Source organism: Pristiophorus japonicus, unplaced genomic scaffold (assembly GCF_044704955.1).
Source record: "Pristiophorus japonicus isolate sPriJap1 unplaced genomic scaffold, sPriJap1.hap1 HAP1_SCAFFOLD_789, whole genome shotgun sequence".
Taxonomy (NCBI): Eukaryota; Metazoa; Chordata; class Chondrichthyes; family Pristiophoridae; genus Pristiophorus; species Pristiophorus japonicus.
Window position 1 is genome coordinate 102950 of NW_027254706.1, and position 12790 is coordinate 115739.

General features: G+C 48.6%; 1 protein-coding gene across 7 annotated transcripts in view; it reads right to left on the reverse strand.

Annotated features, from left to right (window-relative positions):
- Positions 1-12790, reverse strand: part of LOC139256877 (protein FAM227A-like) — a 129883-nt gene that overhangs the window by 89039 nt on the left and 28054 nt on the right. For all 7 annotated transcript variants that reach the window (XM_070874339.1, XM_070874338.1, XM_070874341.1 and 4 more), the window contains 3 exons: positions 12289-12387; positions 3208-3312; positions 1457-1583 (listed from right to left, as the gene is read on the reverse strand). In XM_070874339.1, coding sequence (XP_070730440.1) covers positions 1457-1583; positions 3208-3312; positions 12289-12387 — 331 coding nt within the window. The remainder of the gene's footprint in view (positions 1-1456; positions 1584-3207; positions 3313-12288; positions 12388-12790) is intronic.

Sequence of the window (12790 nt, forward strand, 5' to 3'; positions counted from 1 at the left end):
GGCACCAAAGATTGGCACATCCCTTGTACCAAATGGCTTCTATCCCAGGGTTGCAAGGAAGCAGGTGAGGATATTGCAGATGCCCTGACTATAATCTTCCAAAGTTCTCTCGATTCAGGCGGTGTTCCTTTCGATTGGAACATTGCGCATGTCACTCTGCTATTTAAGAAAGGTGAGAGGGAAAGCAGAGAATGTTCGACCAGTTAGCTGAATATCTGTTGTTGGGTAATTACTAGTCTATAACTGAGGATAGGGTGACTGTTGATCAGAGAAAGCCAGTGTGCAGGTAGGCCATGCCCGAGTGAATTTTTCGAGGTGGTGACTAAAGTAGTGGACAGGGTAATATCTCTCAATGTTATTTAGAAGGGCTTCCAGAAAGCATTTGATAAAGTCCCTCATAAGAGAGTGTTAACTAAAGTTGAAGCCCATGAAACTGAAGGACAATTATTGACCTGGTCAGGAAATGGCTGAGGGGCAGGAGACAGGCAGTAGGGATAATGGGCAGGTACTCGAATTGGCAGCATGTGACTAGTGGTGCCCCACAGGGATCTGTGTTGGGGCCTCAACTATTCACCGTATTTATTAAAGACTTAGATGATGGGACAGAGAGCCACACATCCAAATTTACCGATGACACAAAGATAGGTGGCATTGTAGATGGAAGCATAAAATTAGAGAGATATTAATAGATTAATTGAATGGGCAAAACTGTGGTAAATGGATTTCAATGTTGGACGGAAAAAGGATAGAACCTGCTAAATGGTGAGCATAAGAAATAGGAGCAGGAATAGGCCATACGGCGCCATTTAATACGATCATGGGCTCAGCTCCACTTCCCTGCCCGCTCCCCATAACCCCTTATCGGTGAAAAGCTAGAAACAGTGGAGGTTCAAAGAGAGTTGGGGGGGGTCCATGTATATAGATCATTAAAATGTCATGGACAGGTACAGAAAATAGTTGAAAAAAATTAATGGAATGCTGACCTTTATATCTAGAAGACTAGAGTACATGGGAGGAGTTATGCTGCAGCTTTACAAAACCCTGGTTAGGCCAGCGTAGAACAGGGATTGCAGCGTAGATTTAACAGAATGATACCCGCACTACAAGGGTTAAATTATGAGGAGAGAATATGAACAGTAACTGCTAGGGTAGATAGGAAATGCTTTGACACACAAAGGGTGGTCGCAGTTTGGAACTCTCTTCCGCAAACAGCAATTGATGCTCGATCAATTGTTCATTTTAAATCGGGCGGGGGGGGGGTGGGGGGGAAGAGAGCGAGTGTGCCGGGGGGAGGGAGAGAGAGGAGAGAGTGCGGGGTTCCACCCCCCCAGTCTGCCCCCAGTCTGTCCCGACACCCCCTGCCTGTCTGTACAGCCCCTTTTTCTCTCCCCCCCCCCACCCTCCACACCGTGCACACTCACACACCATAGCACGATGTACACCTCCCCTCCTTTACCTCCGACCCACTGGTACACAATGTTGCACACTTGAGATTTGAAACCGTTGTTGAACTGAATCCAGGACTGAGGAAAGCTGCAGCAGAAACTGGTGTAGACGGCCTGACTGAGAGTACTGGAGAGTTCCTGGGGGGAATCAGATGAAGAGGGTGAATCAAAGCAACAACATTGAAAACTTGGAGCTGCCGCCTGTCACATCTGTACAAAGAGAAGGGCTGGATCATGAAAGGTCGCTTCCGGTCACTGAACTGCATTTTCTCCTGACCTGCACCACCACTCACTGGTTCTCGGCAGCCTGTTGGTGTTCCGCTGCCTGGTGTAGAACAGCTGGATGCGCAGCTCACTCACATCTGGCTGCCACACTGTGGAGGGAGGTGAAGAGGGAGGGAAATCCTCTCAGTGTTAATTCATTACATCAGAGTTGGTCATTAGGAAGAGCCCTGGTCCAGAAGGCCCCAGATAATGGCAAGATCCCTGCACTGTATGGTCTCAGGGAAATGTTGGACCCCTCTATAGGTCTCCAATGACTCTCTGTGTCCCAGTGACCTTACAGAGTATCTCTAATGACTCTCTGTGTCCCAGTGACCAGACAGAGTGTCTCTAATGACCCTCTGTGTCTCGGTGACAATATAGAATATCTCTAATGACCCTCTGTATCCAGGTGGCCATACAAATTATCTGTCCAGCAACTTGCCTATAACTGAAGTTGAGTTAATGGGCTTTAATTTCCTATTGGTCTATTTGAAAATTGGTTCACATTAACCTCCCTGCAGTCCCTGGGAATGAATCCTGGTCCCAGCGAGCTGTTAATACAAGAACAAGGGCTCGCTGAGTGGAGCCCCCACTCTGGCGAGACTGCCGTCAGTACCAGCAAGGCGATGTAGTTTGAGACCCTCTACCTTGACAGTTACAACGGTGGTCTCCACTGTCGGATGAATTTCTGGTGACTGAGCATCAGCTGCCGGAGAGAAGACTAATGCAAAGTAGTCGTTTAAAACTTCCGCCATATCGAGGCAGTCCACCCTAATCTGCCCTGAGGAGTCCTTCAACGGCCCTAGAAAGTCCTTAATCACCACGAGCCCCGCCATAACGGTAAAAGATATTGCAATCACACTTGGCGTTCTCCACCATCATCTTCTTCATTCACCTTGAGCTGCTCCGACAGCAGCTTTCCCTGCCTTCGATGAGCTCGGCACCAATCCCGGTCCTTCCAAGAGCTATTTCCTTTTAGACTGTACAGGTATTTTTGCTTCATTTCCATTAGTCCCTGTACTTGACCAGTTAGCATCGTTTTACTGTGAGCCCTTCTTGTGACACAGAGTCCTGCTCTAGAAGGTTCAGGGCTAGCCAATAAAGGGCACTGCAAGATCCCGCAAATTGCAGACAGAGGAGGGAACACAGTGTGGGGGGTCCGGACGGTCAGTGTGGGGGGTCCGGACGGTCAGTCAGGGGGGTCCGGACGGTCAGTGTGGGGGGTCCGGACGGTCAGTGTGGGGGGTCCGGACGGTCCGTTGGCTGTGATCGGTCAATGTGAGTGGTTGGGTCCGTCAGTCAGGGTGTGAGCGGTCCCTGTGAGGGGAGTTTCCGTGTCGAGGCTCGGACTCCCAGCAGGAACTGTCAGCAATCCATGTGCAGGCCGCAGACAGCAGCAGGAGTGTATCACAGCTGGTGAGCTCAGTGTGACAGGCTACTGAGCTAATGCCCACTGGGCAGGGCTACCTGTGTCACTGTGTGTTAAAACTTGACTAACCTCTAGAAAACGGTCTCCGTAGTAACAGCTCTGAGTTTTCATGATCAGCTCGACATAATTCTTGGATATTCGATTGAACAGTTGGCTCTGCACAGTGTAATTGGTCTGGAAAGAAAAACACATTCATGAGGACCAGTTCAACACAACTCCAGCATTCGCCAGAGCACGGCTCCTGCTCACTATTCCCAATGACCGCACTCCTGCTCACCATTCCCAGTGACCTCACTCCTGCTCACCATCCGCAGTGACATCACTCCTGCTCACCATTCCCAGTGACCTCACCCCTGCTCACTATTCTCAGTGACCTCACCCCTGCTCACTATTCTCAGTGACCTCGCTCCTGCTCACTATTTCCAGTGACCTTGTGAATGTATGCGGAAGAATCATGAAAGGGTTAATAAAATGGTTCTAGGACTCAATAAGAAAATAAGAAAAGACAGACTTAGTTTCCCGTGAGAAAGTAGTGGGCAAAGTAGCTTGTGTGACCATCCCTGATAAACAAGGGTTTATGGCCATGACTTGATAAGGAGCACATCTGCTTCACGTGATCAAGCTAAGCTATCCTAACATGTAGGAGGTTTTGGTGTCCCTGAACAATTCTGCTTGTTGCAATTCCGCTCGTAAAAGCATAAAGTGTTCTAAAGATAAACAGGCTGTCAATTCATGAAGCCCTAGTAACACACTGTGAATGATGAAGCGGGCCATACCTCCTTCGGTTTGTAAGAATAAAAGGGATGCGTCTGTGAGGATAGGCAGACCTTTTGTCTGCCTGCCCCGGAATCTGTAGACTCTGTGCTGGCAGTTTGGTAACAGGTCCGAAGCTGCTTCAATAAAGACGTAAAGGTTGAAGGTGTCTGACTCGATTATTGTCGAATGCAGCTGACCACCTGAACTAGGACTTAACATTTTGTGTCAGAAGTGTGATCCCAAAAACTCTCGATTGGAAGTGGCTGAATCATTAATATCCTACAGACGGGACGCGGCAGAGGAAATGGGCCCCAAAGTGAGTATATTTAGTTAAATTGCCACTTTGTTTTCCTCCTGTCGTAAGTTCTGGTCGCGGATCTTTCACCACTGTTCAATTAATTGTTGACGGGATCGCCCGTGGTCAGTTGTCAGATTACCCCAGGAAAAGATAGATTTGGAATTGTCCACGATGGTGGTCCGTTAAAGTTACGAAGGAATAGATTTGGAATTGTCCACGATGGTGGTCCGTTAAAATGACGAAGGAGTAGGTTGATCTGGAAATTGTCTACCACAAGTAGTCCGTCAAACGTTAAAACAGTAGGAATAAAGAGAAAAGGAATAAAGAGAAAAGGAATAAAGAGAAAAGGAATAAAGAGAAAAGGAATAAAGAGAAAAGGAATAAAGAGAAAAGGAATAAAGAGAAAAGGAAGTTGTGATGGCCCACCACGGTGATTGGCAGTGCAGTAATCAAGGTGCCGTATGATGGTGCGATTCACGATTTACCGTTATGGATTGTTCCAGGCAATGGTCCAATGCTGTTCGGCAGGAACTGGTTAGAAAAAATCAAATGGAACTGGAACGAGATCAAAGCATTGTCGGCAGAGGAGGATACTCCATGTGCTCAAGTGCTGAGTAAGTTCCCCTCGCTGTTTGAACCAGGCATCGGCACTTTCACAGGAGTCAAGGTGCAGCTCCACATGGACTCGGATGCAAGACCCGTCCATCATAAAGCTCGGGCAGTTCCATACATGATGAGGGAGAAGGTCGAAATCGAACTGCACAGACTCCAGCATGAAGGGATCAGATCACCGATCAAATTTAATGAATGGGCCAGTCCCATTGTTCCCGTGTTGAAAAGTGATGGCACTGTCAGGATTTGTGGCGATTACAAGGTTACGGTCAACTGAGTTTCGAAACAGGATCAATACCCGTTACCGAAGGCTGAAGACCTGTTTGCAATGCTTGCCGGGGGGGAAGTCGTTCACAAAACTGGATCTGACGTCAGCCTACATGACACAGGAGCTGGTCGACACGTCGAAGAAACTTACGTGTATCAACACTTATAAAGGGCTGTTTAGCTACAACAGTTGCCCTTTTGGAATTCATTCAGCTGCAGCCATATTTCAGAGGAACGTCTCAGTTATGTATTTAACCCCATGTAACCTTGTAACCTGCATCACACCTGTCCACCAGAGGGCCTACCTGTTGGAGTCCCAAGGGAGCACAGGCCACCCACGAGGTACCTGGACTCTGGAACTACAATAAAGGGGCTAAGGTCACATTTGCTCATTACACACAGTACTCGGTCTGACCATTTATTATGAGTATAACAATTGGCGACGGGGTAACGAACCGCGTGAAAATGCAAAGAACAGTCGGCATCCTGGAGAAGTTCTCAGAGGGGGAGGATTGGGAGGCCTTCGTGGAGAGACTCGATCAATACTTCGTAGCCAACAAGCTGGAAGGGGATGAGAACGCGACCAAACAAAGGGTGATCCTCCTAACTGTCTGTGGGGCAACAACCTATGACCTCATGAACAATCTCCTGGCACCGGCTAAACCAACAGAGAAATCCTATGAAGAATTGTGTACGCTGGTCCGGGAGCACCTAAATCCTAAGGAAAGTGTTTTGATGGCGAGATATCGGTTCTACACGTGTCAACGATTGGAGGGCCAGGAAGTGGCAAGCTACATCACCGAACTAAGGCGCCTTGCAGACATTGTGAGTTTGAGGGATTCCTAGAACAAATGCTGAGAGATTTTTTTGTACTGGGCATCGGACATGAGACAATCCTTCGCAAACTGTTGATGGTAGAAACTCCGAATCTGAGTAAAGCCATAATAATAGCCCAGCCATTTATATCCAGCGACAACACCAAGCAGATTTTGCAGAACAAAGAAGTTTCGGCCAGTGTTGTGCATAAAGTAACATCGGTTGTGAGCAGAAATGTACATGGAGAATGTACACGCCGGCTGCTGTGGCCCGACCTCAATTGACCCAGAGTCCGCCATCATCTGTTAATGTGAGGCAATTAACACCCTGTTGGCGCTGCGGAGGTGATCATCGGCCCCATCAATGCCACTAAAGCACGATGCGTGCAATGGTTGCAGAACAATGGGAAACCCTGCAAACCACCACGTTGCAGAGGAAGATCAGTCCACAGTGGATCAGACAGAATTGGAAACTCGTAAGGAGGAAGCAGAGGTGTACGGGGTACACACCTTCACGACAAAATGCTCACCAATATAATGTTGAAAGTTGAACTGAACGTCATTCCGGTATCTATGGAGCTGGACACGTCAGTCCATAGTGAGTAAAAAGGCCTTCAACAGGCTGTGGGGGAAAAAGGCACACAGGCCCAAGCTCAGCCCCATTCACACAAAACTAAGGACTTACACCAAGGAACTAATCCCTCTAATTGGCAGTGCAGAAGTCAAAGTCTCCTATGATGGAGCAGTACACGAACTTCCGCTGTAGATTGTGCCAGGGGATGGCCCCACGTTGTTTGGCAGAAGCTGGCTGGGAAAAATCCGTTGGAACTGGGACGACATCCGAGCGCTTTCATCAGTTGACGACACCGCAGGTACCCAAGTTCTAAGCAAATTCCCTTTGTTATTTGAGCCAGGCATTGGATGTTTCTCGGGGGGCGAAAGTGCAGATCCATTTTGTTCCCGGTACGCGACCCATCCACCACAAGGCTCGGCCGGTACCGTACATGATGCGTGAAAAAGTGGAAATCGAGCTGGACAGGCTGCAACAGGATGAAGGCATCATCGCGCCGGTGGAATTCAACGACTGGGCCAGTCCGATTGTCCCGGTACTCAAGGAGGACGGTGCAGTTAGAATTTGTGGGGACTATAAAGTAATGATTAACCGTTTTTCGCTGCAGGACCAGTACCCGCTACCCAAGGCAGACGACCTATTTGCGACCCTGGCTGGAGGGAAGACGCTCACCAAGCTGGACCTGACCTCGGCCTACATGAGTCTTCGAAAGGCCTCACCTGCATCAACAAGAACAAAAGTCTGTTTATTCACAACCGGTGCCCGTTCAGGATTTGGTCGGCTGCAGCGATCTTCAAGCGGAACATGGAAAACCTGCTAAAGTTGGTTCCTTCCAGGACGACGTATTGGTTACAGATTGGGACACCATGGAGCACTTGAAGAACGTGGAGGAGGTTCTTAGTCGGTTGGATTGCATGAGGTTCAGGTTGAAATGCTCGAAGTGTGTTTTCCTGGCACAGGACGTCGAATTCTTAGGAAGGAGGATCGCAGCAGACGGCATCAGACCCACCGACACCAAGACGGAGGCCATCAAGAACGTGTTAGAGCTGCGGTCATTACTGAGACTCCTTAACTATTTTGGTAATTTCCTACCTGGGTTAAGAACCCAGCTAGAACCCCTACATGCGCTACTGCACAAGGGAGACGTCTGGGTATGGGGGAATTCACAAGAGGCTGCCTTTAAAAAAGCCAGAAATTTACTGTGTTCTACCAAACTGCTCGGTCTGTATAACCCATGTAAACGACTAGTGTTAGCTTGCGATGCATCGTCATACGGGGTCGGATGTGTGTTACAACTGGCTAATGAATCGGGAACATTGCAACCGTTCGCCTGTGTATTGTCCAAGGTCGAAAGGGCCTACAGCATGGTTGAAAAAGAGGCTCTGGCGTGCGTTTACGGGGTGAAAAAAATGCACCAGTACTTGTTTGGCCTCAAGTTCGAGCTTGAAACTGACCACAAGCCACTCATATCGCTGTTCTCTGAGAGCAAAGGGATTAACACCAATGCCTCTGCCTGCATCCAAAGATGAGCGCTCATGCTGTCGGCATACAACTATGTAATCTGCCACAGACTAGGCACAGAGAACTGTGAAGGTGCTCTCAGTCGGCTACCATTGCCCACCGCCGGGGTGGAAATGGCACAGCCAGCAGACTTGCTCATAGTCATGGAGGCATTTGAGAACGAGAAATCCCCCGTTACGGCCCGCCAGATCAGGACCTGGACCAGCCAGGATCCTTTACTGTCCCTGGTAAAAAAAACTGTGTCCTCTATGGGAGCTGCTCCAGTGTCCCAGTGGAGATGCAGGAAGCGATTAAGCCATTCCACAGACGCAAAGATGAGCTGTCCCTGCAGGCAGACTGTCTCTTGTGGGGCAATCGTGTGGTCTTGCCCAAGAAAGGCAGAGACACATTTATATGTGAACTGCACAGCACCCACCCAGGCATCGTGATGATGAAAGCCATAGCCAGATCCCATGTGTGGTGGCCAGGCACCAACTCAGATTGAGAGTCATGTGTACGCCAGTGCAACACTTGCTCTCAGCTGAACAATGCACCCAGAGAGGCACCACTAAGTTTATGGTCCTGGCCATCCAAATCGTAGATGAGGATCCATGTAGACTATTCAGGCCCATTCCTAGGCAAAATGTTTTTGGTTGTCGTGGATGATTACTCAAAGTGAATTGAATGTGCAATAATGTCTGTAAGCATGTCCACGGCCACCATTGAAAGTCTTCGAGCTATGGTTGCCACCAGGGCCTGCCCGATGTCAGCGACAATAGGCCGTGCTTCACCAGTGCCGAATTCAAAGAGTTGATGACCCGCAACGGGATCAAACAGGTCACATCTGCGCCGTTCAAGCCCGCATCCAATGGTCAGGCAGAATGGGCAGTTTAGACCATCAAGCAAAGCTTGAAACATGTATCGGAAGGCTCCCTGCAGACCCAGTTGTCCCGAGTGCTGCTCAGCTACCACACCAGACCCCACTCACTCATAGGGATTCCGCCAGCCGAGCTGCTCATGAAAAGAGCGCTTAAAACAAGGCTCTCTCTGGTCCACCTGATCTACATGATCACGTGGAGGACAAGCGGCATCAACAACGTGTGTACCATGACTGTACAAACTTGTCACGCGATATTGAGATCAATGACCCTGTGTTTGTGCTCAATTATAGACATGTTCCCAATTATAGACATGTTCCCAAATGGCTTGCAGGCACACTCACAGCCAAAGAGGGGAGTCGGGTATTTCAGGTCAAAGTGACCAATGGACAAACGCACAGAAAACACTTGGACCAAATTAAACTGCGGTTCACCAAAAGCAACAAACAACCTGAAGAGGACACCACCAACTTTGACCCTCCAACACACACACAAGTGGCAACTGACATCACGGTTGACCACGAAGCAGAACTCATCATCCCGAGCTGCCCGGCAAGGCCGGCTGCACAACAGCCCAGTGAAAAACTGAACAACCCAACCACACCAACATTTGTACCGAGACGATCGACAAGGGAGCGCAGAGCCCCAGATCGTCTCACCTTGTAAATAAGTGCATTGTTGACTTCACGGGGCAGTGATGTTATGTATTTAACCCCTTGTAACCTGCATCACACCTGTCCACCAGAGGGCCCACCTGTTGGAGTCCCAAGGAATCCCAGCATCCCTTGGGAGCACAGTATATAAGCAGGCCACCCACAAGGTACCTGGACTCTGGAACTACAATAAAGGAACTAAGATCACACTTGCTCATTACACACAGTACTTGGTCTGACCATTTATTATGAGTATAACAGTCTCCAGAATCATCGTGTTCCAAGATGACATCCTGATCACAAGTCGTGACTCCGCCAAACATCTGAATAAACTGGAAGAGGTTCTACATCGTCTGGACAAAGTGGGACTCAGACTGAAACGCTCGAAGTGCGTCTTCATGGCACCGGAAGTCGAATTCCGAGGGAGGAAGATTGCTGCTGACGGTATCAGGCCTACGGACTCGAAAACCAAAGCCATCAAAAATGGACCCAAGCCTTAGAATGTGACGGAGCTGTGTTCGTTCCTTGGTCTATTCAACTAGTTCGGTAATTTCTTACCTAGATTTCTTACCTTATTAGAGCCATTGCACATGCTGCTACAAAAAGGCGACAACTGGGTTTGGGTGCGTCTCAAGATAGGGCTTTTGAGAAAGCTATTAATCTGCTTTGCTCTAACAAGCTGTTGGCACATTATAATCTGTGTAAACAGATTGGCCTGTGATGCTTCATCATATGGAGTTGGTTGTGTGCTACAACAAGCTAATGAGTCGGGCAAATTACAACCTGTTGCATATGCTTCAAAAAGTTTATCAAAGACGGAAATAGCCTACATCATGGTAGAGAAAGAAGCACTAGTCTGTGTGTACGGGGTTAAAAAGATGCATCAGTACCTGTTTGGTCTTCGGTTTGAACTGGAAACAGATCACCAGCCACTCATTTGATTGTTTTCGGAAAACAAAGGTATCAATATCAATGCATCGTCCCGCATCCAGAGGTGGGCGCTGACATTATCGGCCTGTGATTACGTCATTCGCCATCGACCTGGCACTGAGAATTATGATGATGCATTGAGCCATCTGCCATTGCCCACACTGGAGGTGGAAATGCCACAACTGGCAGACCTACTGTTAGTCATGGATGCTTTTGAAAGGGAAGGAACCCCTGTCACGGCCCAACAAGTTAAGACCTGGATCAGCCAGGACCCGATATTATTGGTTGTGAAACACTGTATCCTTAGTGGTGATTAGTCTGCAATACCCAAGCAAATGTGTGAGGAGACCAAACCTTACATCAGTCGCAAAGACAAACTATCCATTCAATCAGATTGTACACTTTGGGGTAATCGTGTTGTTATGCCCAAGAAAGGCAGAGAGAAATTTGTGCACGATCTACATAGCACGCATCCCGTTATTGTCATGATGAAAGCCATTGCCAGGTCTCATATATGGTGGTCTGGAATTGACTCTGACCTGGAATCATGTGTGCATCAGTGCAACACTTGCATGTAACTCAGCAAAGCACCAGCGGAATCGCTGCTGAGTCTGTGGTCGTGGCCGTCCAAACCACGGTCCAGGATCCACCGAGACTTTGCAGGTCCCTTCCTGGGAAAGATGTTGTTAGTTGTGGTGGATGCTTATTCCAAGTGGATAGAGTGTACAATCATGTCATCCAGCACATCCACAGCTACCATTGAGAGCCTTTGTGTCATGTTTGCTACACATGGTCTGCCTGACATCGTTGTAAGCGACAACGGATCTTGCTTCACCAGTATAGAGTTTCAAGAGTTCATGAAACTCAATGGCATCAAACATGAGGTCAGCACCATTCAAACCCGCATCCAATGGACAAGCAGAGTGTGCGGTCCAAACCATCAAGCAGAGTATGAAACGTGTAACTCAAGGTTCACTGCAAACTCGCTTGTCACGCATATTGCTTAGTTACAGGGCAAGACCTCATTCACTTACCGGGGTCTCCCCTGCTGAACTATTGATGGAGAGAGGTCTCAAGACCAGGCTCTCTCTTATCCACGCGTCGAATAAATACGTCAAAGTCAGCAAGGGTATCATGATCGCGCTACTGTGTCACACGGCATTTCTATCAACGATCCTGTGTATGTACTGAATTATGGTCAAGGTCCCAAATAGATCGCCGGTACTGTTCCGGCCAAGGAGGGTAACAGGGTGTTTATCATTAAGCTCAAGAATGGACAGACATGCAGGAAACATGTCGATCAGGTAAAGCTGAGGCACACAGATGAACCGGAACAGTCTGAGGAAGTCACAATCAGTGACCAACCAACCTACCCTCAGTCATCAGAGGACTCTGCTGTCATCAATGAATCTGGACTTTCAATCTCTGACGTGGTCATGGCCACTCCCATTAATCGGCTACCCAGCTCTCAGTCATAACAGACTCAGAACGCTCGCCCAAGGCTGGAGTTGAACTGAGACGATCAACTCAGGTGTGGAAAGCCCCGGGCTGTCTCAATTTGTAAAAAGACCGTTACTAATATCTTAAAAGGGGGATATTGTATGCTTGGGTTTACTAGCCACCAGGTGGCGGCACTGTCGGAGGTCATTGGGCTGTGCGCACGTGTGTTCGGACCAGGTATAAAAGGCCAGCCATCTTGTAATGTGATCACTTTGGGCCCTAGTAAAATAGAGCCAGGTTTGTACCTGTTCAGAGGTTACAGTATTCAGTCCATTGAGTTACTGCATACACAACACAAACAATGTGCAGGCCTTTGCTGATGCAATGGTCTTCAATCCAACGCAGCCACTCTCTCTAACACGCACCTCACCTGGTACATGTGCAGAAAAAGCCACCAGAAGATGTCCAGTAGGAGGTCCCGCATCAGTGTGGAGCTGAACAACTGCCGGAACTCAGCGAGGTAGCCTGTCTGCAGAAGGAGAAAACAGTCAGCTTTCGCCTGTGTGAGTGGCTGGGGGCAACCTGTCAGGGAATTAGAGGCTTGGGGCAGTAATAGTGAGGGGAAGGGGCAATGTTAATGGTGAGCAGAAACCCGACTTTAACTGGCTCCACCTGGCAGAAAATGGGTGGGAACGGTTAAAATAATGGGAGTCATTTACCCTGTAATCCCGCTTGCTTCCCAGTGTCCCCCCCCATAGTAAGCTGCTGTTTCAGCAGGAGAGCAGGAGGCCTAGCCCTAATTGCCCTTCAGAAGCTGATGATGAGCTCTACCTCGCCACCCCTTCTCTCGACCCCCTCCATTGTCTCGGATTTAGAACACTGCTTGTCCGACATCCAGTTCAGGATGAGCAGAAATTTCCTCCAATTAAATA